This window comes from Mastacembelus armatus, chromosome 5 (genome assembly GCF_900324485.2).
Source record: "Mastacembelus armatus chromosome 5, fMasArm1.2, whole genome shotgun sequence".
Lineage (NCBI taxonomy): Eukaryota > Metazoa > Chordata > Actinopteri > Synbranchiformes > Mastacembelidae > Mastacembelus > Mastacembelus armatus.
The window spans coordinates 7,623,036-7,649,023 of NC_046637.1; the positions used below are offsets into that span (position 1 = coordinate 7,623,036).

Sequence of the window (25,988 nt, forward strand, 5' to 3'; positions counted from 1 at the left end):
TTAAATCTGTCGCACCTATGAAGAAAAACACTGGAAAAGACATCGCCCTGTCTTGTTGTTAAAGTGTCTAGAAATGTCTTCCCCTCTCTATTTGATAAATAATTCACAGACTGACAACCCAAGACGGTTGAGACGGCCCTCGGCTATCCTTCACATGACAATGTGACAAGGATGCACAAGCTGTTCCCTAAAGTTGCCAGGGAACCACTTTTCCTCTTCTCCATTGATTTCAAGATCAGCATGAGCAAAAAGGCACAATGTGTTGCGACAGATATGGAAACAAACCTACAGTATGAAAGACTGTCTGAGGCTGAACCCAGCTACTCTACACAACTAAAAATAGGATGTGCTTATATTTTAACTGTTTTATGTAATTAATGCATAGTCAAAAAAATATAACAAGGAGATAATGACATGTGGCAATTTACTTTTCTGCTGTACCCACTTTGTGTCATCTGTGTGGAGAGGGAGTATTGAAAAATCCCAAAATCTTACACTATACTATAATCCAATTCAACACCACAAACCAAAACACAGTGTGACACATGTATGAACCAATTCAAATAAATGCTGAGTCCAACAGGCCATTGAAATCAAGAAGTTTTCACATCTACAGTTCTAACAGTTCAAACTCTATCTACTCAGGACCTTGTGATATAAAAGCTCATGAAGAGCTACTAAATGAACCTACAGTAAATGGGAGACTGTTTTTTTCAGCTTTCCAAGTGTAATATTTTATGAACAACATTATATTGCAAAATGTATTCTAGCCACCTGTCCCAAAATGCCTAAAGCAGGTGTGAGTTAAATGAATAGCTAGAAAAAGCTAAAAGCATACACTTTTTATCATCAGTGCTCTAAAAACCCACTGTATACTAACTACCCAGCACCAAACAAAAGAAAGTTAGGGGCTGGTGAACATAGTGGAGCATTAAGTAGCTAAAAAGATGGACATTTTCCCCCAGGAGTTGGTGGAGAGAAAATCAGCACTTTCTCTATAATAACTTAATAGTGCAATTATATGTTGATGTCGTATTTACAGCTTGTGTCTCTGCCCCCAAGAGGTCCAAAAAAAAAAAAAAAAAAAAAAAAAAAAATCAGTTTTAAGGAAGTTTTGGCTGGAATGAAGGAATGAATGTCTGGTTAAGACTAGGGATGAAGAGCAAAATGCAAATACATACTGAGCCCCACAAATCCAAATGTACTGCCACTACTTGCTGTTAAGAGCTTGTGTGTGTGTGTGTGTGTGTGTGTGTGTGGTGGAAAAAAAGGGGGCACCCATTACATTGATTATCCAGTCACGATATATAGAAATATAATACACCTTCAGGTAGACTTTACAATAAGATTTAACAAAGCTGTCGACAAATAGACCATGTTCTCAGATTGAGTTCTTAACTGAAATCCATGTCTGAGACCTGCCAATGAGGAGAGGCCTGCCTGTTGAGAATCAAGCATGTGTTTTGTTAAGTGTGGATAAAGAAGGATGAAGCAGCTACATGCAGGGAATGACTGACTGACATTGCCACTGGATCAAAATCTTGGATTTTTCAACAGAGACCTGACCACATGGAGGTGGGTTGTTCCTTTGCAAAAGTCAATACTGAAGCCTATTGTATGTAGACAAGCTTGCCTTCGTTCTCTGCACCTCACATCTCAAGTGTGACTGATTCTATTGGTCTGACTCATGCCAACAGCTTGCCCCGAGGCCAAGCAGGGTATAATCGATTATCTATGCGCTAACACATATACTCAAAACTCAGGCTCAGGCATTATGTTTATCTCTGAAAGAGACTGCTGTTGCTTGGTCACCCTCCAAAACACTCTGCATAACATGAAGTGCTCCTAAAGATCTGAAAAGAGAAATGTGTTTGACTGTGATAATGGAGTGCAGTCAATGGTGCTACAGTTTAGCAGTGAAGCCAACATTAACTGCTCTCAATCACAGAGTCTGGGCCATTGTAAAGCGATGCTAAATAAATCAAAAGTCTTCATTAGGCACAGATTGGTCTCTTGCGATCATAGGATTGTACACAAATTGATTCAGCAGTGATGGATGACAGAGGAGGGACCCAGTCAGACCATATGGTGAACGCAGAAGGCTGCTGGGTTTTTTTTTTTTTTTTTTACAGTCATCTGCAATTCAGCTTTTGATATTATTTGGTGTGGAATTTACAGTCAGAATTTTTCATAGTGTCTGTGGGTGAAACAGGGAGCCAGAAAGAAGAAGATTAAATTAGTATGTGAATGAGCGAGACAGTAAAGAACATTGCTGGAATAAATTTTAAAATGCAATATTAAAACAACACAATATTGTTGAGTTATTCTGTGAGAGCGAATCCAATTACATAAACCACTGTAAACTCAATACTGAAGTGCAACAAAGCATAACTCCATATATAAATATTGCAGTGTGGCATTTTGCTGGCTTAACAGGTGCAGAGGGACTTAAGTGTACTATACTGAAGCACATTACCAAGCAGCAGTGCAGAGGAATGTGCGCTGTGTGGCCACAGCCTGGTGACTGCAAAACACAGTCATTTCGTATCTATCCGCTCAACACAGAAAAAAAAAAAAAGATACCGACAGACAATTACCAACAGTTCTTCTCCTGACTCAGACAATGAACTGGAGAAGATGCATCCATCTCTAAAAGCTGCATCAACCAGTTGGGGGGGGGGGGGGGGGGGGGTGATGGTGGTGGTGATGGTGGTGTTGGTGGCGGTGGTGGTGGCGGGGGGTGTTAAAACAAAGACCTGAACTTTGGCGACACACTCACGGTGCTGAAATTGCGTGGCCCGCAGAGCTCTCCCTGGTAGCGACAGTACAACAGCATCTCCTCCAGCTGGTGTCCCAGTCGGTCCAGCAGTTGCCTCATAGACGGCTGGGACTCCCGAGGAGGAGGAAGAAAGTGGTTGAAATCCAAAATCCGAGACAGAGGGGACCAGGGCGGCTCACCCGACGCGCTGCCCCCATCGTTGCCCCGCAGAGGTGTGAGCGCTTCTCTCGCTGCGGGTGACACCTGCCAGTTCCTGCCCAGGAGTCCCAACCACCTCCCCGCGCTGAATATGTCCGTCTTCTTCATGCGGCGCGGCAACAGGAGGTTCTGGTTACAGATGGTGACGGCGGGGAAAACGAGTCGTTTGGCGTAAACCATGTGCGCCTTAGTGTAGACCGGAGAAGAGAGCAGGTACCGCACTCTGTTTGAGGACCAGGTGAAGAGCAGAGCCAAAGCTGCCAGGAAAGCCAACAGCCACGCGACTCTCCGGGGGTAGGAGCCGCTGAGGAAGATGTGCCTCAAGCCGTGCAAGGTTGAATGTTTCAAGAAGAGCTTCCCGGCTTCGGTGAGGGAGCCCGATCTAGGTTTCGATCCGGATGAGTCGCACTGGCACATTTTGGAGGAACGCTGCTGTGCGCTTTTAACATCGGTCCCGCTGTGGCCCCAGTGAAAGAGCCCAAAGTCTCCTCTGCGCTCTCAGATTGCTGCTGTTCGTCAGAGACTTTGGGGAGAGAGAGAGTGTGTGTGTGAAGCGCCTGGTCCTCTAAGCAGCAGCTTGTGGTGGTGACAGGCGAGTATTTTGTCAGTCGCACAGCGCTCCCTGAGCTCATCCGGGGAGATGCGAAGTTACTCAGAATGATTTAGTGCGCTACTGTGCGTCGACGTGAGCCCGGGATATTAGCCCATTTCATCAAAATTATAAGCAGTTAGTCTGAACATCTGAAGGAAGGCCCAAGAGACGATGGATTTAGACAGCCATATTGTAATTCTGCCGGCCTCCCTATCTGGATTCTCACTTTTCTATCTCTCCCTTAACCTTATTTCGTTCTCTCTCTCTCTCTCTCTCTCTCTCTCTCTCTCAAAAACACACACGGAACACGGTTCTTTTTATTTCTAGTGGGGACTTTCCATTGATTTCTCAGAAACCATGACCACTACGTGCCTAATATTAGCCCTCACCTTGACCTTATGGTAATAACCATAACCATATAACCATAACCACCCTAACTTTTAACCAAGTCTTCTCTTTAAAATTCAGTGATATACATTGTGGGTACCTTGCTTTGGTCCCCACAAGGAAGCTGAGTCCCCACATGCCACTGGGTAAACAAGTTTTAGTCCCCTGAAGGTAGGAAAAACATGTACATACACACTCAGAGTCACGCCCACACACACACACACACACACACACACACACACACTGTGTCTTCTTCAGAATATCCACAGTGCTGTTTGCTGAATGAAATCACTGGCCTCAGTAGCTACAGACCATTTGTCTTCCTTTTCAAGCCAGTCACCACCACACACACACACACACACACACACACACACAAAACACCACACACTTGCACCCTAATCCTACCGGGCTCACAATTTTTTACTGTTATTCAAAACTGAACACTGCATTACAGAAGGTAATGCTGTGGAGACTGTAGTCTTTTTCATAATTGTTTCACTTGTTAAATTTTAAATATGGCAGGTCCAAAGTCTGAAAAAACCCACAAAAAACCGCCCAAAAAATCAAAACAAACAAAAAAAACAGAGTGCTTAAACATTTTGGTGACATTCAGGTATATGAAAACTGGCTGACATTCCTGTTAACTGACCCTCTGATTGTCAGTTCCCTGATGTGCTGTGAAATGTTATGAGAAAACAAAAAGGTCAAGATGCTGCTTATAAATTAATGCAAATGATGTTACACATTTTTTAAAGTGTCTTCAAAAGTTCTGAAGAGCCTAACTTGGATTTAATGGGCTTTTTGAACCTTTGCTGGCCTACTTTGGCTATGATGGCAAAACCCGTTTCAAGTGGGCAACTGATGCTTGAATGCACCATTAACAAAGCATTTTGTGAAAACCATTTCTCTCTTGGGGGACATTGGTTAAGTCGTGGTTCATGCTTGGTTGGCCATCATCCCAGTGTTCCAATCCTGAGTAAAAGCTGGACACCGTGCTGGCCCAATTCTCCCACTACTCATACAGTTGGACACAGTGCGTGTCTATGGTTTACTGCATGACAGAGAAAAGAGGCAAGTAGGAAGAAAGAAAGCATGAATGAGGTTTACTTAGTGAATCAATTTTTCATGTCTGTTGCAAAGGATAACTAGGGCAGTTTTTGAGAGCTAGGAACACTTTTCCAACAATCAGAAGGTGCAAAAACATGATCAGTCAGACAATTAGAGAGTTTTGAAAAAAAAAACAACTGTTTTATTTGTTGGTAAAACTAAAAAAAATATTTATAATAATTCCTCAGTGCAAACTATGGCTAATAGAGCAAAACAAAGGTGAACCAGGAAGTCTGTCTGTAAAATACCTGACATTTGAAATTGATGGTCTTAATAATATTTTTTAGCTTTTGCTTCTCTTTGAAATGGCTAATATAACCTTGACGTACTCCACAAATTTGCTTAATAGCCAGCCAACTTCACAGTGCTGACCTTTTTATTTAACCTCCTCTACTGGAGTAAAAACTGACCAGTGATTTGCACATAGTTATGAGACAGGAGTCGACAGTATAAACAGAGCATTAGAAAAATGGTGTGAATTTAACAGTTAGCAACTGTGCTGCTAAAAAGCCTGCTAATGGTCACAGTCTTGTGTTCACTGACTCAACCAGCTTTTTGCTGTGTGTTGTCTGGTTTGTCTTCGCTTGAATTCAATATGAACCATGAACTGACATAAGATCCCTAAGGTGCACCCTGCAGTATTACCTGACTCTGAAATCTTAAAGCAGGTCCATATAAAATCTTTATTATATCAATGCTGCACTTAAATATTGTAAATTCCTAACATATTTTGTGTTTAATCAACTTAACACAATGTATCCCTGAAACCAAGAGGTATTTCATTTTATGAAATTAACCAATTAACAGTTTTTTATCATTGAATAAAAATAATAATCACAATTACAAAAACAAAACAGAAGAAAATTATAAAAATCTTTATAGTTGTGCATACTTGCATATATTTTTTTATCATTTTTGCAACCCATAATGTTGCTTGGGGATAATTCAACAAAACATGTACAATACTAGTATTTAAAAAAATCTTGCTTCCTCCAACTTCTGTATGATTAAAGTGAGGGTAGGACTGCAGTGAGGCGAACACGGTGCATGTCAGCTGGGATTGGCAGCAGCCCACCAGCTAACCCGAATGTACCAGGATAAGTGGTAGATGATGGATGGGTGAACATAAATTGCAGGTCAGTGATGAGACACAAATTCTGGCCTCCTGCATGAAAAGCAAACATGCTATACAGGTTTCACCCAGTCTGATTTTTATACCCTTAATTTTCTCTCTCTGTAAATAAAAGGTACACTTCATTACTTCACTGATGTAACTCCCAGGGATACTGGGATGCTTTTTTTGCAGATTATAAAATTCACACGAAAGTGCACAGAGCATGTACATGACAGAAAACTCAAGCACTGCTATAGACAGTGTTAAATTTTCTTTTTAGGTAAGTTCTCAGATGAACTCAGCGATAAATGAAACATAGAGGGTGCAGTCAGAAGTCCTTTAATTCCTTTAATGATAAGGAGTTCAGTCATCACAGAAGAGCAAAGGCAAACAAAGCACTCTCCTTTACTTGCAACAACATTTTAGAAGAGTGTGGGAAACTCTAAGGAAGTAACCACAGATAAGGTATGATTTATGTATATGATCGAAACGAGATCAATGCATCCTTGTGCATTCTCTATGAAATCCTCCCTAGGACTAAATGTCATCTAAGTTTCAGGTGTCATAAATGCTTAACTTTAAAAGAATATTAATCCTTGCAAACAGAGTATCATTTATTTGTCTATCAGACAGAAAATGAGATCTGGCTACCACCAGCAGTTTAATCTCTCTCCCTATTCCTGGGATCAAACAGGACACAGCCTGCGTACTCATACTTTTCACTTTTATTCTCCCATTGGTAATATACTGTAGCACATACCATTATGTCCCTTCTGAGGACAATCAAGTTGTCTACTTGGGTGATTACTCATATTTTAACGAGTAATGGCTGCTCAACTGTGAGCCCGTGAAAGCTATTGAGTGAGATACTACCACTATCACATATTCAAGGGTTGAAAGATGGCAATAACTGAACGTCTGTGTCATGTGTCATTTACAGAATGCTGATTGGCTGTGATCAGCAGAGTACGAAAAGGGAGAAAAGTGCAAACAGGAGAACAACTTGAGTTTGAATATAGACATTTAAAGCATGTATAAATTAATTGTAACTTATATCTAAACATTTGGTGGGCTGTCCATCAGAATTCACTGGTGATAGATTCTGACACCTTTGGCATTTAACAGCATTTGTTCAAACCCATTTCCCTAGTCAGCTCATTGAGAAGACATATTGGTGGAGTGGGTCTGTGCAGCAAGCTAATCTGTCTCAGTGAATGGATAATGATGTCCCTGCTTGACAGAGAAACACAATCCCTCAACAAATGTAGTAACAACAGAATAATAAATGCACACAGCTCTGAAGCGGCAGTTAAAGACTTTCACTAATGAAGTCATTATGAAAGCAAACAGGGATATTTGTTAAGGGACCCTGGGCACATATCATTAGTCTATTAATACCTAAGTAACCGAGACATAAATATCCTTTTTGATTGACAGATATCTTAAAATAAACCACAAATTCACTAATGGATACAGGGGAGACATTGTTTTTTTTTCAAACACAACTCTCACTGATTCAATCAAAAGTGAACAAAGGAGAATAAAAAAGATATTCCATTAAAAAAGCTGTTTCCTTGATTAGTATTGGGAAGAAAAATGCAGACTTTGGCTAAAAGACTATTGATTTTTCAATGTGTATACTCCCTTAGCAGAACTTCTGAGTCTATAAAAATGCCTTCACACTTATCTCTTCAAAGAACAGCAACTCAGGCATCTCAAGGCTCTCACTTTAAAGGAAAATACATATATGACATTGCTGTCATAGGCAGTTCAATCTTCAATCATTGGTGAATTTGTCTCTTGAAAAGTAATTTCAGTGATGTCGTAGAGACAAATCCTAGAGCTGTTAACCAGAAAGCTTATTGAAATTCTTTGTTCCCATGTTGACAGCATGCAGAGTAATTTTATGGACTAATTTCGGAGTTTAGACCCATCAGATGCACCACTACGAAACAAAAAGGGTTGTAATTACAGATACATTCTCAGTTCACAAATGTCAGTATCCACTGGAAAATGATGTCATGAATTTCTATCATGGGCTATTAAATACCACAGAGTATTAGCTACTTGTTTTCTAAGAGCTAATGTGAATGAGAGATAGCAGTTTTTAGGGCATACTTTTGATTTGACAATTCCTCCAGATGAGAAAACAACTCTAATTTCAAACAGTGAAGCAGTGAATTTAAAAACCAACTGAAGGCGAAGCAAAAAGGCTGAATTATCACTAAATAGCTATGCACATATACTTTAGCTTCCTTAATTATTAGTATTTTTTTTTTGTTTGCTTTATCTATTCACTAACTTATTAATTTATTTTCCTTTCAATGGCTTTGCTCCAGCCTCATCTTTCCCCTTTTCAAGGTCCTCAGACACACCTCTATTCATGCACACAGCATGAATAGATCTCTTAGAAATAATACAGTAAGGAAGATATTGTTCTACATTCTATATTCGGACACTGCAGACTCATGGGTATACGCAGGCTTTCTCTTGTGCAAAAAGGATTTTTTTTTTTTTTTCTGCAGACAGATGCACTGGTACAGACGTATATTTGGATTTAGACAAACCAGTATGTGGCTTTATCTGTAGATACTGAGGAGTTAATATATATCACAACAGTAAAACTTATTCATTCTTTATCTGAAATGGGACTGACAGGGGCAACATGAGTATCATTTTTGATATGTGGATGCTGATGACTAAATACCACTCAGGGATTCAAATTGCTCTGTTTAGCTCGGACTGCGCGCAGTGACGACAGGTTTGTTTGGAGAGTTTGCTCTGGGGTTTGGAGGAACTCAGAAGTTAATCAAGCTATCATTTTGGGTTTAGATCGAGGTGGGGCTTGGTGGCCTGGACCTTGACATGTGTAAAGTCAAACCACATGCCACAAAGCGAACAATGCTGTCCAGCTTCACTCCCCTCTCCTCACCAGTATGTCTTAAATCTGCTTGGCTGCACACATGTATGCTATTACCTTGCTTCTCTCTGTTTACTGTGAATGCTTACAGTTCAGTCCCCACCTAGGGGCTTTGCTAGGACATAAATGCAATGCATTTCTCGTCACCCTGCCATTCTCCACTGTCTGTCTTTACATTTTAGGTCTACCCTCCTCAAACATACCTTTGTTCATTTCTCTGCCTCTCTCTTTCTGTGATCTCTATATTCTCTCTGCTTCTTTTGGTGGCTGCTGTTTCTTCTCTGCCTCCCACTGGGAATGTTTGGCACTAAGGCGTACACAGGGGAGCCAGCAAAGAGGAAGGGGGGCAGTGAAGGACCAAAGAAAAGAAGAGAAATGTGGTAGGGGTATATGGAGCAGCAGAAGTCATGGCCCTATAGCTGCAAGGACCAACAGAGGTGCAGGGGCTGATTTACAGAGACTATTTTGAAGATAATTGTGCACAAGATCTGCTGTAAGGGACAAATGTCACAAAGAACACTTTTCCAATAACTTCTCAGTAGCCTGGCCTTTAAGGTTCAATTAAATACTGCATCAGGTAAGTGGCGCTCTGTAAAAACAATGTGACAATTAAGAGTCAGCTGAGGAAGCTCACTACCAGCATGTGAACAGATAAAGCTTCAGACACACTGAAACAAAGTTTTGACTGTGTATTTTGCGATATTGTCAAAAGCACTTTGTGCATGAAAAGTATTAAGAACAGAACTCAGAACACAGTATAGTCAGTATTGAGAACAAGTAGAATGCTACACTGAAACTAACAGAACAAAGCCTTATAGTAATTAGCTTGGAAAAGGAGTTTGGCATATAAATGTCTGCTTAGATTGCTTTAATCACATGAGGCTGAGCTGACTTCACACAATAACTATGTAGCCTGTGAAAATAAAGAAAGAGAGAGAGAGAGGGCATGTGGTCATATTTAAAACAGCAAACTTAAGTACTGGACGTGGGTTTTTAACATTTGAGAAGCTATTGGACTGTTTTACTCATGGTGTGACGCCTGTGAGCCGTTTTAAAACTAACATGTAAAGGACTGCCTTGGGAAACATTTGGTCCTCAAAAAATAACAGTAATATTCCTGTGGTATAGACTGCATCAGAACAGATGTATAAATACTATGAATAGCTGGTGTGTGATAACAATTCCAAGCTCTAAAATCATTGTACACTGGACAGGATGGACTAAAAAGCCTTTTTTAATATTGTGAAATGACTGAATGTGGCAGAACCACCTTGTACAATGACCTGTGATGTATCAATGCATTAATCTAAAATAGATTCGGGACTGTTACGGTATAAGTATTGTGGCTAAATGGAGCAGATTCATATTTACAACCCAAAGGGCAGCAAGAGTGTCTCTGCCTGCACAGAGGAACACAGGGTGACATGGCTAATTCATCTCAGCAGCGTCACGACAGCTGGGTTGCAGAGAGTTTAGGAAAGGGGAAATGGTTCTGATGAATGAGTTTCAGAGTACGGCCGCTAGCTACAGCAAACAGTCTCCCAGTCTCCACAGGCTTGATGCCTCCTATTTGCCGCTCAGGGAGAAATGAATGAATAGTTCGTTGTGAAATAAATAGTCCCTTTCTGTCTGACATTTACAAATGAATCCTCCTTGTAAAACTACATCCATCCATTTGTTTTATTATTTGTGCAGGTGAGCTTCTCCTGCTGATGCTCAAAACTGTGTGGTTGTCAAAGACACACACAGCAGTGTAAGAAAGGTATACATGATGTGGGCGTTATATTTTTCAACCCATTCCACTGAAACAAACAAACAAACAAAAACAAGCTGAATTAGTTAAACAAACAAACACACAGAAAAACATAAATAAACAGCTAAATGGTTTTTGGAAATCAATTTATAACAATTTCTTGCTTTCTGAAAGTGAAAACAATGAATCTAAGTCAGTGTGTTAAGAACGACGCTGCAGACAGGTAATTTTGAGTCTTGCCATCATCGTGAGGTTGCCAAGTCCAGTATCACTGTGTTTGTACTGAGACCTACTAAAACCTATGATCAGCAGTAATATCTGGCAACCCACACTATACACAAAGGTGCTGAAGAGATGGGCTGGGCAAATACATAAACTGGTATTTATCTGCGAATACTTTGCACAAATTACAAATTCAATCTATTATTCAGTACAGTCCAACAGCCTGCATTGGCTACCAGTCAAGTGGAAATCCACAGACTATTGAAAGTTCCTATCTGTTATTGGCTCTTCCAATCCAGAGGAACCATGACAGTGTACACACTTTCAAACCAACAACTCAAACTTATATATATATATATAAATATATATATATATTATTTATATATATATATATATAAATAAAAGTATCCAGCACCCCCTTTGCCTTCCTTAACTTGTATCATAGTCTTACCCTTTCATAATATTATGATATTTAATTTAAGTACTATTAAGAATTTGTCAGCCAGTTAGATCCTCAGGAGACACACTGTCACATCCTATTAATTTCAGCCTCTACCAATCTTAAAAACAGCTTATGATCACAGGCTTATCAACTGCAATTCACCAGCATATTTCGACAGATGAAAAACAAAGAAACAAAAAATTTCTTCGATTTCCAGCCTGGATGTCCTGCTCTTGTTCAGGCTCCTTGACTTGAACTATATATGTCCAAAAACTGTGTTTGTTCTTGTCCAAAAACATGTTTTGCACCATGTACACTTGCAGCTTATTAAACTGCTGGCATAGGGTGAGTGCATGTGCACGTGTGTGTGTTACACCTTGTGTCAGGGAGATGTCAGACATGCAGTGAGAGCAGGACTAATGAAGGAGGGTTGATGTTAGTCCACCTGGCTGACAACACCCTAAGAAAACTGACAGACACACACACATGCACAGAGAAAGATCAGGCTGTCAGAAAGAATGAAACAAACAGTCCAAAGGCAGCTGCATGGTGGTTTGCACATAAATGTTTTTTTTTTTTTTTTTGATTTCATTTTGGTCTGCAGCATAATGGTCCATCTGGAGTTACATTTATTGAGAGTAATATGATGGCTGATGTCTTCTGAGGGTTTATGTATGTCTGTTGTCCATGGAGGTGTGTTGTGTGTGTAAAATGGGTAACACCACAGTTTAGCCTGATATACAATTATTTGTGTTTGCTTTTTTCCCCAAATAACTTCTGATGTGACGTCTGGTCTGAACAGTGATGCTCTGATAAAATCTGTGAGCAGCAAGGTGAGAGTCTGAACTAAGAGGGAACAGCTCCCCACTGATGTCGGTAATTCTTTTACTGTATGCTACTTAGTGCATGTTATTGGTAAGATTTGCATCAGTTGTGCTTATTAGGTTGTGGCGCTGAATAATATAATCAATCTCTCGTCTGCTATTGCCCACAGGCAACAGCACCAGGTCCGCCGAGACTGACTCGTAGATCCTGGGATGAAACAACAACTGCTCAATCAATAGACTTTCCACTAACATTAGCTCAGGGCGGGCCTGTTTACAATTTTGGGGTCATTTACATTTTAAGCAGTTTGCCTTTGCTCTTATCCAGAGTGTCTCACTGAGCAGATAAATGTACAGAGGCTCAGCTGAGGACTTTGGTTAAATGGATGAAAACCTGTGATATTGCCATCTGATACACAGAACACTCGTCAACTATAAGCTACTCTTCCCTCTTTGCCCAGAACACAACTGCTCTGTAAAAATTTGAAGCTAAAACTCTCAGCCCTTCTTGTCTGAGGCTCATGTGATGTTCAGGCTGCCACATGAAGCTAATTTATATTTATGATTTACAGTCTATTTAAGAACATATCACTCAACTGCAGCTTGGGAAGGAAGACAGTATAAGAGTTTGTATTATAGCAGAGCAGGTGGATGTACCAACATTTACTAACACTGGCTTGCACTGTAGCTTCCTGGGACTTTAAGCAGACACCCAATACTGTCATTACAGGTCAGAGTGTGACATATAGGACCACATATGGGCAGTAAGCGGGGGTGTACAAAAGCTATCAGTAGAGAAGTCTTCACATCCATCATCAACATCTTAGCTTGGCTGTATAACTTTTTATGCTGTTCTTATGATCGGATTGATCACTGGTTATATAATGGTCTAAGTACCAGTCAGGAAGAAATCTGGACACACTAATTTTCAGTTTTCCTTACCTTATTTATACAAATTATCTTAATGACATGGAATTTGACATGGTATATCATAACGTATACCCTATAATGAACAAATCCTCAAAAGTGTTGTAGACCAGCACAATAAGAACAGAAAATCACCAAATCGTCTGCATACATAGGTAATAAGCGAATTACCAGTTGTACACATTGTTTCACATTCAATCAACTGAACTGACAGTTCAAAATCTTTTAGGAGCATTACTACAACATAAAAATAGTAGAGTTTTAATTATTGTGTTTATTTAGAATTTCCTTTAATCAAGAAACACACAGTCAGTCCCACATTTACATTTAAAACCAAACTGATTGTAATTAGTGAAGATGTGCTGTCTTAGTCTATTCAGGGATGTTCTCTCCTGCACTTTAGATAGTATGTCTGAGTTTCTAGGCCTGTAATACCTAATTAGATACACAGATAAACAGAACTCTGAAATAATGCTTTAATATTTATTTTTATATTACCGATTAATCAAATTACTGTATGTAATGTAACCAGTGTTGCTTGTAATTCATTGAATTTTCAGTGAGACCCTTATTTTTAACATTGTTGCTTTTATTTTACAGAGATCGATGTAATCACAACTCTCATCACCCCATTTTAGCAGTCACGTGTTTTTTGTGAAACTATGTCAGGAGTATTTCTAAGTGGACAAAAATTGATTTATACAGCTTTAAGTTTGGCATGGCCACTGATCACCACCACCACACAGTTGTTAAAGGGATGCTGCAGTGTTACTGAGCAGTGCAGCACTGATGACTTCACCATACATCAGATGGACAAAAATCAATTGGCCTTGTCTCTCTGGCACACACACAAATACATATATACACATACCCAAACACACGTCTATGGTGAAGTAAGATATCCCACTGAATCTACGCTCTGCCATCACTTCCTACAATGGAGTCCTTTTGATGATGACGGAAGGAGTCATCTATAAATGTCTGAAAATGTAAAGCAGTAATTACAAGTTCAGCTAAAAACAGAAGCTAGTCTTTAGGCACCACACATGTTAAACACTTACAGATTGTTTGTTTGAATCTGAGTAGTATTATTATTACAATTCAGTTGTTCTTAGCTGACAGTCAGTATTGAATTCTTATCTGAATAGAAGTCTTGTAAGTCTTGGTATAAGTTTGAATGTTGTCTGTACATTTGTTCCCACATAAGAGCACATCCACACATGGACACACACACACACAGAAATAGACCAAAACAAATAGACAAAAACAGAGGCATAAAAAAGAGAAAACATTAAGACACAGCTCTGTGCTCTTATAAAGACCTTTCTCCACTGTCCCATTTGAAGCCAAACATTTTATTTCAGCTTGGACATGAAGTACAGGGGAACAATCCTGAAGGAAGCCATTAGGGCCCTGTCATCACCCTAATTAGCTACTAGTAAGTGGCTATTGGCCCTATAAAGGACACTTGTAATATGTCTTATTCATATATAATTGCTCCAGCAAGAGTGCAGTATCCTTCATATTCACCATTAGGCATCATTTATCTTAGTCAGGGTGTAAAGTCAAGTTATATGCTTTCATTTATGCTGTTTTATCGATTAATTAGCATTGGTGTTATGAAGCGTTGGCTGATATTGGAGAGAGTTAACGATGTATCTGCCCAATTTAAATGACCCAGGCTTTTTATTCCATTGGTCTTATCTTAATCGGGACTGAGTGCTGCTGCACCTCCTGTCACCAACTAGTAAGAAGACTGATGAGAAAATTAATTAAAATGGGTGGTTCTGAAAACACTGATCCATCACTTGGATAGAGAGAGACAGGACACTGTGAGCACTTTAGTGTCTTACTGGACTTAAGTCCTTCATGTCAGGAACAGTGTGATATGAAAAAAAGAGAGAGATGGGAGAAAGTGAAATAGAGAACGAGTTAGGGATGAGTTTCTGCCAAGGCCATCCACAGTGAACAAACCTCTGCTCATGTTTGATTTGAAATATTTATGATTTTAATCCAAACAACACACAAACAAAGAGTTTAATCCCTAGAGAAAACAGTTCTTTCACAAAATCCAACCACTGGCTTTCCTCTGGCAGTAGCAGCTCTGCCATACATGATGCTTTAACTGGATAATGGTCAATGCAGCTAAGAAACTCTGATGTTGTACTGACTTAGGAATCAAAGGCCTCTTTAAAGATTGGACTACGCATATTTTCTAAGCGATTTTTTTGCAAACAAAAGAAAAAAAGAACAGCATTCAGTATCTCTGGACCACAAACGCCATAAAAACCAGGGTCTAAAATAATTGTAAAATACTGCCCCCTTGTGACCACTGTTTGACATAAGTGCAAGCTGGCAAAAGCATAATTATACATTTTTACAAGCATAATAAAAAAAAGATGAGTATCAGAGGCATCAGTTACAGTAATTAGATCATCAAACTGTTTTGAAGGACTGATAAGAAGAGAAGCCTTTTTCTTATGCATTAGATATAATGTATTAATAAATGCAAAATTCCATTTATTTTTCAAACTGCACAAAATGCAATGCTTAGAAGTGACACCAGAACTTCTGAAACAGCTAATAATGGCTGAGAAGATGAGAGAAAGTCATTGCTATCTGAACTTCAGCATGACCATAAATATTTAACAGTCTTGTGCTGTCACCTCTCAGAGGGGAGGAAGCATTTCAGCACTGCACGCCTTTTCTGACTCAGACTGTAAAGACCACTCTTTGACTGAGCCTATTTGTGCCTAATAAGGCTTGTTTCCATAACCTGAAACTTGAAATCCATTATTTCATTTCAGATAGCTCACAGGTTCAGGCGGGCAAAGAGAAATGAATAAAATGACACTTCCAACTGACACTGCAGACACTGTTGATGCAGTGCTTGCCGTTCTCCGGATATGCATGAATTTCTTGCTTGGATGTTGCTGTGCTGGCATTGCCTGATGGATTTGAATTTCAAACCAACTAATGAAACATCAAGAATTATACAAAGATAAAGCTCGAAGGAATGCATTTAACCAGAGTAGCAAATAAAATAAATCACAGAATGACTTACACATTCAATCTCTAGTAATCAATAGATTCAATTTCTATTTGAAAAAGTGATGTCTAATTAGCCTAATTGCACAAGGTGCAGAGTAATTGTTGCTCCACAAGTGACAAGAACAAATTGAGTTTTGCACACACTCAATATTAGCAGTACTCGAGTATATTCAGTGTGGGCGTTATGATCTCTTTTTTGAAAGATAATTTACTAACATCTAATTTATCATGGCATATGCTTGACGATAATTACATCCCGCTTTCCCTGATACAATCTCTTCTCAATAGCTGCTTAAAAGAAGTACTGAACCAGAACAAGTATTTACGGCTCACAGCCAGATGGTGAGGCCTGCTCTAACATTTCATTTTTCCCTTCTTTGACAATATTCCCTTGCAGGCTCTGCATATCTGTCTGTCTGTTAGAGGCTGAGCCGGGGGTATACAGACTGATGCTCTTGAGGACAGAGGAAAAGGGCGTAACCAGAGCCACTGGCTGATTCCACTGACAATGCTGAGCTCTGGAGAAAGGCAAGATATATCTAATGGGTTGGGCTGGGAGCAGGAAGAAGGGGTTTGGATCACTGCTCTGAGGGGGGCTCACATTCTGCTCGGGCACAGAATTGCTGCAACCTGAACCTTCTGTCTGTAGGGCGTTAGGCAAGCCTCAGTATTGACCCAGCCCTAAGTAAGAGCTCATTGCAGTGCACACACATGCACAGCGAAACACACAGAAACAAACATTCATTTGCACGGACACCAGGCAGAGACACTAGACGGAGACAGAGAGAGAAGAAATGGACAGAAAACCCTAGAGAATGAAAGATGGATAAAGCAATCAATCTACTCACCTCCCTTTCCCGCCCCTCTTCAATACACCAACAATTGAGTCTGCAGGGCCATTAATGGCTCTTTAGCAGATGTAATAAACAGGCTCTAGCAGGAGTTCAGGGTTCTCCACATTGGGCCCAGTGGTGCTGCCAATTGCTACATTACGCAAAAATAAATACACTCCATTGATTTGCTGTTCAGACGAGAAGGATAACTAATATATAATACATGCTGCTAAGTACGTTAGCCTCCCATTCTAAATAGCTTCGAATTGGTCTAAAACACATAGCAAACAATGTATTAACCACAGTAAAACTATTAATGCACTCTTAATGGTGCCTTATTAGGCATCATACACTCTGTTATCTGTATTAAAAAAAAAAAAAAAAGCTGTTTCCAAGCAATGGAGAGGGAGAGGGGAGTGTTTGGTAACTGGTTATCAAACCGGTTCTTTCAACATTTCAACAATTTAACATTTTCAAGGCAGCAAAGAGCCCAATTTAAATGTGCTTTGGAAATAGCAACAAAACAGCCAGAATGTCGTGGTTTATCATGGCCACATAGGTGCACATGAGCTGAAGGAACAATCAATGATTATACTGGGGGGAGGCTGTAATACAGAAAGGTTCAAGGTAAATTGACAACTGCTATAATTAGTCCCATTAGATTTGACAGAGAAAAGATTACTTGTCACCGGTGTTAGTCAGGTCTTTAGCTGCAGTAACAGTTACACCTGAAACCTGCAGGCAGGCACACACCGTTTCCCTTGAAACGTATAATATACAAACACTCACATGCTGTATACGCAACCCACAACACTAATGCTATATCACACACAAGCTTAGGCAGCGCTCCCTGTAAATCAATTGTTTGCCAAGTGCTCTTATGCAGCAAAGTTACCACAGGAGAAAATGGCCTCAAAGTATGCATTTGGCTTTTTCGCATTCATTTTATGTACGTGATTACTTCATTAAAGATTCATGCTTGTGATTAGACCCTTTTATAAATGGACTTAGGAAATGCCTCAGAAGCTTTCACGTGGTTTGCTCTGAAAGTAATTATTACAGATATATGAGCGCTAGCTTACCAAATAAGTTGAGTGTTTGAAAATATGAAAGACTCCACAAAGTTACAAAATATACAAAACTTACAATATATTTTCTGTCTGTTAATAATGGATACTTCACATCAATGGTTGCTTTGGAGATTATCAATTTTATGAGGACAGAGATACTGCGTTGTACTGCTGACTTGACTGCAAGAATCAGTTTCACCAAGGTGTGGAAGATGATGATATGGTTTATTTAATTCAAACGTAAGACATTATGGAGGCAAGAATGAATTTGCACCATGGCAGTCATGTCCAATACTGCCTACCTCTTGTACTAATAAAATCAAAATGGCATGCATTCTCTTATTAAAAGCAGACAGACAGTGACTGCTGACCCTATTTCACCTCAAGGACGCTGGCCTTTTGATGCCGAATGCCCAGTCTGAGCATTTCTCGGTTTTTAAATGGATGTCAAGCAACATTTTGCTCTCTCTTTTAATGGTAATATGAAGTCATGCCATCTGTCTCTACCTCACAGTGAAATACATCTGTAAACACAAAAGAGCTCTGTGATGAAGACACTATTTTTAATCTTTATAAATGTCCCTTTGTTCTTTTCAATACAGTATACTGTTGTTCACTATAGAAAAAATTCTCTGATCACTAATTAATTTTGTTTGTGCAAAATCTTAGAAATTAAAAAAGTTTTTTAAATGATTTGCCCTGGTGCAATAAAACATGTTCCCAGCTCTCCAATAGATTCACCTAATTCTCACCTCCACATCTGCACCATCCAACCTTCATTTCGTACTGGCAATTTTTGTTTTCCCCAAATTTAGACACTGTGCTCAGGTTGACAGGAAGCAGCTCTGTACAGCTCTCTACTTCTAAAAGCTCCCAACCCCATAATGTCAAATCTGCTTTCAGTGTTGATACTGTGAAACCCCTAATGAAAAATCACCTGTTAAGACAGACTTTTAATGTTTAATGTCATGTCACTCTGCTTGTCTTTGTGTTTTAATCTTCCCTGTGACATGGAACGAAGTTTGTGACATTGCTTTTGTAAATAAATTCATGTAATATTACCATCTCACACAAACTCTGAGATGGCGTTAACTGTAACAATTTATGCAAACCATCAAAAATTCCCAGGGTTGCAATTAAGAATTACTTTTATTATCAATTCATCTACTGGATGAATGATTAACCGATTACCAAAGCAGTTGCCAATTACACGTGTGTTAACTGACTAACCAATAAAGCAACATATGGGCACTGGTCACTGCAAGTTCCACTACTGCTACCAAAACTACAATAAACAGTCCTATAAATACATTACACCTTAACATAGGCATCACTCTGTTATCAGGATTAAAATGGGAATATTTTGTCATGTACATGCATTTACACACTGATGGAAGTGCAGCTCACATAACTCGAGTACATTCATTGGCAGTCCTCACACATCTATCTATAACTGTGCAAAGGTCAAACAAATCAATAAGCCAATAGCTGGACACTGTCAACACTACTTGGTAATTCAGTATTCCTCTTGAGTGCTGTCTGATGTGCACACTCAAGTGAGACTATAGAGCAGAAGAAAATTTGGGGAATGTGTGTTTGGCAAAAAGCAGCCCCCAAGTTTGATCTGTGCGCCACAAAGATTCCTTCAGTGCCTGTTTAATTCAATAACGACAGCTGTATGCCAAGTGCGCCACTTTAAGTAATGGACCCTGCTTTTATTATGTCTGTTCTTTTTTTATTTATTTACACTAGAGTTTCATTAAAGCAGACGTGCTGACTTAGAAAAACATTTTTATTTACAGCAATGACTTGGGATTTTAAGTAACTGAATGACCTCTCGGCAATAAATAACTCTTTCTTCCATATCTGTGATTTTCCTCAAAGTCCTTTTTTTTCTTGCTATCTTGGCATTACAGTTTTAAACAGGTTTGATTGGGTGTTGTCAGTTTTATTACAATGAACCCTAAAGAAAATAGTCCTTGAAATCCACCAGCCCTGCACTCTGTTTTGTTTTTTTTGAGACACATTCCAATTTTAGATCCCCATATTTAAATCTTACCAATTAATCAAAATGATCAAGTTGACCAGATGCATATAAAATACCTCTTGAATGTAGGAAGTGCTAACTTGTACTGATGATTTCCAATTTAGGGCCTGCTAGAAAGATCAAACATTTGAATTTAAAAAAAAAAAAAAAAACATATTTCCTGCTGAAGGGTCTCAGTGTAACTTACCTCTCTGAAGTTCTCAGGACCACAGTCTAATCCTCTGAATTTACATTCCAGCAGCATGTCCTCCACACGGTGCCGAGTACGGTTGTAGAACTCATCTAGGCTAAAACGAGAGCCCAGTGGGCGGTCCGGCTCTGGGGCGAGCGGAAACCCCGGAGCCATGCCTTCTTCGAAACCCAGCAGCGGACCCATGAAAATCAAGTCGCTGTAGCTTATCTGAGACTTCCGTACAAAGTTATAGTTACATATAGTGACAGCTGGGAAGGTCATATTATTGGCTACTTTCTCATCCAGCATAGTGATGTGATCATATTGGAGATAGTATATGACCCTGTCAACTACTTGTAACAGGAAAGCAGAAAGAGCCATTGTGAAGACCACCGCCCACAAACCCTGGCGAATACCAAACTTCTTGTTCTCCACAAACACGTGGTTGGCACCATGAAGTGAGCAACCACCGAAGAAAGTGGCCAGGTCTTCCACATCGCTTTCATTATCTTCCTCATCATTGTAATCATCCGCTTGACTACACCCTTCCAGGTAGTCCTGCGAGCCCCCATCACTGTAACTCTTCTTTACACACTTGTAGTGGTCATCAAAACTGTCTTTACCATATCCTCTGCTGGGCTCGTCATCAGCCGAGAAGGAGATGGTGCACATAATTCGGACCGGCATGGTGGCAGAATGAACAAGGTAAAAAATATGCTGATAAATATGAAAAATTTCGTTCTGAGCCCAGAAGTCCACAGAAAGAAAACTTGTTCAGAAACAATTAACGAATCCAAAATCCTTAAGGAATTTTCAAAGAGAACAAGATGAGAAGTGATAAGGTACTGACTTGTAACCATCAGTCAAAACCAACCAAGAATGAAGTAATCAAAACATGATCAGAAAAGTATAGAGAGGAATAATTCTGCAAAAAAAAAAACTAACTAACAAAAAAAAAAAAAACAGGCTGGCTCTTAAACTGAGGGAGTCAGTCAAAATTTAGACCCAAATACATACTGTCCCAAAGTCAGAACATCTTCTGAAGCAAAGCGCACATGCTGAAAAACAAAGCCACAAGCTCCACTCACCACCATTCACATTTACTGTGGAGTTAAACTGAGAAGCCTTGCCTGGGTTTGTCCTTGTATCTTGGGGGCAGATCCCTCAGAGCAATTTCGAAAGAGAAAAGAAGTAGGAGAAGAAGATAAGGAGCAGGGGGAGGAGGAGGACGGGAAAGAAGGTGAGGCTATGAGAAGTATAGGACACAGAATACTCCCGCAGGGCCCAGCTACAGGTCATTGTGCTGGGACTGAGTTTCACCATTTACAGGAAAAAAAACGAGGTCTGATGCAGTTGGCGAGAGAAAATTTAAGAGAACAGCAGCAAATACGCAATAGCAAAAGCACTAAATAGGCTGTTTATTTCTGCTGATTTCATGTTTGGCATGACCTCGATCCGCCCCCGAAAAGAAAATGATCTCAGCACAGTTGTGTAATCAAATGCAAATAATACTTAGGTGTTATTGAAAATGACTACAGATGAGTAACTGGAAAAGATTAACACAGCAGAATACAACCTGAGATTCAATAGTTTAATTAACCAAAGAAAAAACAGAGTACAAAGAGCAATACCAAGTCAGATGTGTTCTTTTAGAGGATTAGAGGAAGTACTAAGTTCACGTATGATCTCTAATTTAGAAATTAGTTATATCAGAGCAACCACCAGGGAGGTGTGCTTCCATTTGCTCTTTGTTTTTTCAATCTAATGGCTCAGATCTGTTTCAAATTGCAAAAACCCACATACAGTTGCTGCAAGCAGTTCTGTGAAAAGCAGATTAACTGAAAGCAAATATGTACATGTAGTGAGGGAGAGAAAACAAAATCATCTTAAATGGATCCTCTCATTATTGAATATGAAGATAAATGCAGATTCCCAGAGGTGGTGTTGGTTGTGGAATGAATAGGAAATGTAAGAGACCGATCCATCTGTATCGATCCACCTCCATTAGGCTGCTGAGATTATTTTCAGAAACATAATTGTGCCAGAAAGTGAAATGTTAGACACATTTAGAGCCATGGCAGCATCCTATAACAAAAATGTTCAGCTAATGGTACCACAGGTACCTGTGAGGAACAGCCACATTAAACCTATAAAACCAATGGAAAACACATAACCCAAACTGGGCCACTGTGTTGAGCTTTTAAACCATAACAACCAACCAGTGTGTTTTCATCAGGGGGCAACACTAAGATGAAGTGAGAGGGTGAGAAAGACTTAGTCAATGTGTGTTTAGCTGCAACTGTGAGGATTGTCCATCACAGAAAAAAAAACTCTGCTGATGATAAGAGAGCTCACAAAAGAGTTGTGGCTTTGCTCTATCTTGAAGCGTGCTCCGCAGCGCCTGATAACCTCTCGTTCTTGAATATTTATTAGTGCTTGCTAGATAGCCCCCGGCATCCAGTCTGACCTAACAAGAAGGTCACAGGGCTTTCTCTGCTGTGGTCCCAAGGACTTCTGAGAGGTGCTACTGAATGAATATTCACAATAGTCACAACACCACACATCGCAGATTTGGTACAAGTTGTGAAATCTCTGTGGAGGAAATTAAACTGTCCAAAGCAGTTCACTGACCCTCAGAATAAAATCAGATGATTAGGTTCATTGTCCTTTCTGCCAAAATATCTTAACTTCAAGGTCAGTGCAGATTTACTGGCACACATACTGTATGTATTTTTATGTATATTTGTGTTGGCATCTATGATTTTCCTATAACAGACAAATTCAAAATATCTTTTTATGTTTTTTCATCCTGCTTTCACTCTTTGCTTTCTTATGTTCATCCTGTCTCAACATGTCATGCTGAATATCCACTAGGGGGCAGCAGCAGTACATCTAATCCTGCAGTCTCTCCTAAGGGCTCAAACTGCCATGACAAAGCATTCAAGACCTGATAGGCAACATTTCAAGACAGTGAGGAGGCAAAATGTTGATGTCAAAAATACTTTAGAAATATTTTATGTCAATATTTTCTGATAATGTCTGATGAAGGATAATCTCTTTTTTTTTTTTTTTTTCAATACTTTACATTACAAACAAAGGAGTTGCTACTGACAGGTAAAATTAACACTAAAATTGGGATTGCTGGAAAAGAGGGTGAAAAATGTAAATTACAGACAATCAAACAGCTATTGACATTGCAAATCCTTTGTAAACTTTAGGTTATATAGATTGATACATAGCAAACAGCACTGAAACCACATTTCATTACCTTCATTTCCAAAAAATACCTTGAATACCTTGGAACAGCTCTTATTTCTTTGTAAAATCATTCTCAAAGGGCACTCTTAGAGCGTAAGGCACTGACCGTTAAATGATTCAAATCCGACTGGAGACCTTTGTTGCTTGTTGTTCCCCATCTCCTTTTTCCTCTTGTCATGTCAACACTCTAAACATGGCTAAAAAGCAACAACATCATCTGATGTACTTGTGCTAAACTTTTAGCCTCCACAGATGAACCGTGAGCTCTTAGTACTTAGAAAAAACACATCATGAAAAACCAACTTAACGGTGTATTGAGGGTACATTTTCACGTCAGGTCAAAAGGTGGCAGTGTTGTGATGAGAGTGACCGCTGTCACAGCTGCAGCATACACCCCTGGGCCTGGGATTTCAACAAGGCCACGCATTTCGCCATGGTCAGACTGAGAAGAGCGCGGGGCAGATGAGAGGAGAGGTTTAACGCTCCCTTTCAAGTCCCTCTCACCAGCTTTGCTTACAGCTAGGATCGACCTGGCGTTGCCATGGATACATCCTGGCCGTCAGCAAAAGAGGATGCACAAAGCCCATTACTCAGAACATGCATATAGTCACACACACACGCGCACACACATGTATGCATGCACGCCTGCACACACACACACACACACACACACAAGCTGTATACTCACAAACACCCAGAAACAACAAAATCACAGACACATGACAGCCTCTGTACTTCTTTCCCTTTCCCCTTCCCATACACACATGTACACACACACCCTCACACACACACACACACACACACACACACACACACACACACGGGCCAATTAGATACTTTACACATAATTAATGCATACCTCATACATTTGATATGAGTCAGGGTTTGAAATGAAAAGAGAAAGAGGATCAAGATGACAAAAAAAGAGCTGACAAACTAAGGCAATGATGTTACTTGCACAGAGGCAGTGTTCAATCAATAGTCTAGCATTAATATTTTCCGGTTATTTTGGGATTCAATGGGTTCAGCCTGCAAAGGAAATACAAAGAATGAGTAAACAAGCATACAGCGTGGTCCATTCCCAGAAGACACCATGGCAGAATGAGGCAGAGGCCAAATTCATTGATGCTATTCTCCAAAACACAACATTCTGTTGTCACCTTTCACCAGAGGCCATTGCTATCTGATACACAGCGTGTTATATGCAGACACCCCCCTGCTGGGAGTAAACAATATGGAAAGAACAATGACCTATTTTTTAAGTGAGTTGTTGTGGCTATACAGCACATTTCTCATTTAAAGCAGTGCAGAGTAGACACAAAACTTAATGACGAAACGATATGGATGGTAATAAGAAAACTACTTCTGTGATAATATTACACAGAGCTAGACTGGGTTTCCCTTGTAAAAGATGACAATATCGTTAAGTCATGTGTTTTTAGAAAAAAACAACACATTTCCTTAGGAAGCTCATTATGCATTATGCATATACATCTGGCCTTAACAAACCTATGATGGACAAATCCTTTGATTGAGACAAAGACAAACAAAATATCATGATTGATATTTGAACCTTGTTTCATGATTTGGTGTCTCCCACAAACTAAAAAGCTCCACACTTTGACTGCCTGCAGGAAATAGTTCACCACTTAAAAGCATTTCATGTCTCTTGCTATCAGCAGGAAGACTGACACGTTTAAAAGGATGGGTATCAAGTGACATTTTGAATTGAGTTAGTAAAAAGTAAGTTAACATCAAAGCCTTCATTTCAATGGTAATGATTTCTACACCCTTTTCCCATTCCGGATTTTCTGCATTAGTCATTAATCCATGCTGTGAAGCAAAACAAAAGTCTTCCACCTATTATGACACATCCAGGGTCGTGGGGGGCTGGAGCCAATCCCAGCAGACATTGTGCAAGATGTGAGGTATACCCTGGACAGACATGAGGTAGCTTTCACAGCTAAAATAAACACACAAAAAAATAACACATTAAAAGCACCAACTGAGGGAGTTAAAGTATAGCTCCCCATGCACTCAAAAGATGTATGAAAGAACAGACCATCTCTTTTAAACCTGACCTTGTCTAAAAGCAGATTCTGGCACAATGATGAAATGAAAGACTCACTGATGGGCCCACAGTTGCCTGTGCTTTGGCTAGTAAGCTGTCATCACAGGTATCTGTTATCCTGCTGAGGACCAATCTCATCCTCACATATTTGAGGTGAGTGTAGTATTACTAAATAAGAGCTTAACTGAATGCCGTTTTGTTTTGTTTTTTTTTTAATGCAG

At 39.7% G+C, this 25,988-nt stretch overlaps 1 protein-coding gene across 3 annotated transcripts in view; it reads right to left on the bottom strand.

Moving 5' to 3' along the window:
• The window catches only part of asic1b (acid-sensing (proton-gated) ion channel 1b), a 132,037-nt gene that overhangs the window by 19,238 nt on the left and 86,811 nt on the right, over positions 1-25,988 (bottom strand). The window contains exon 1 of one of the 3 annotated variants that reach the window (XM_026307780.1): positions 20,454-21,315. The exons of 1 other annotated variant lie outside the window; for it this stretch is intronic. In XM_026307780.1, the coding sequence (XP_026163565.1) occupies positions 20,454-21,125 (672 nt within the window). In that variant the 5' untranslated portion in view covers positions 21,126-21,315. Of the gene's footprint in view, positions 1-2,779; positions 3,430-20,453; positions 21,316-25,988 lie in introns of those variants that run through there. One more of the 3 variants, XM_026307781.1, reaches the window with a different exon arrangement.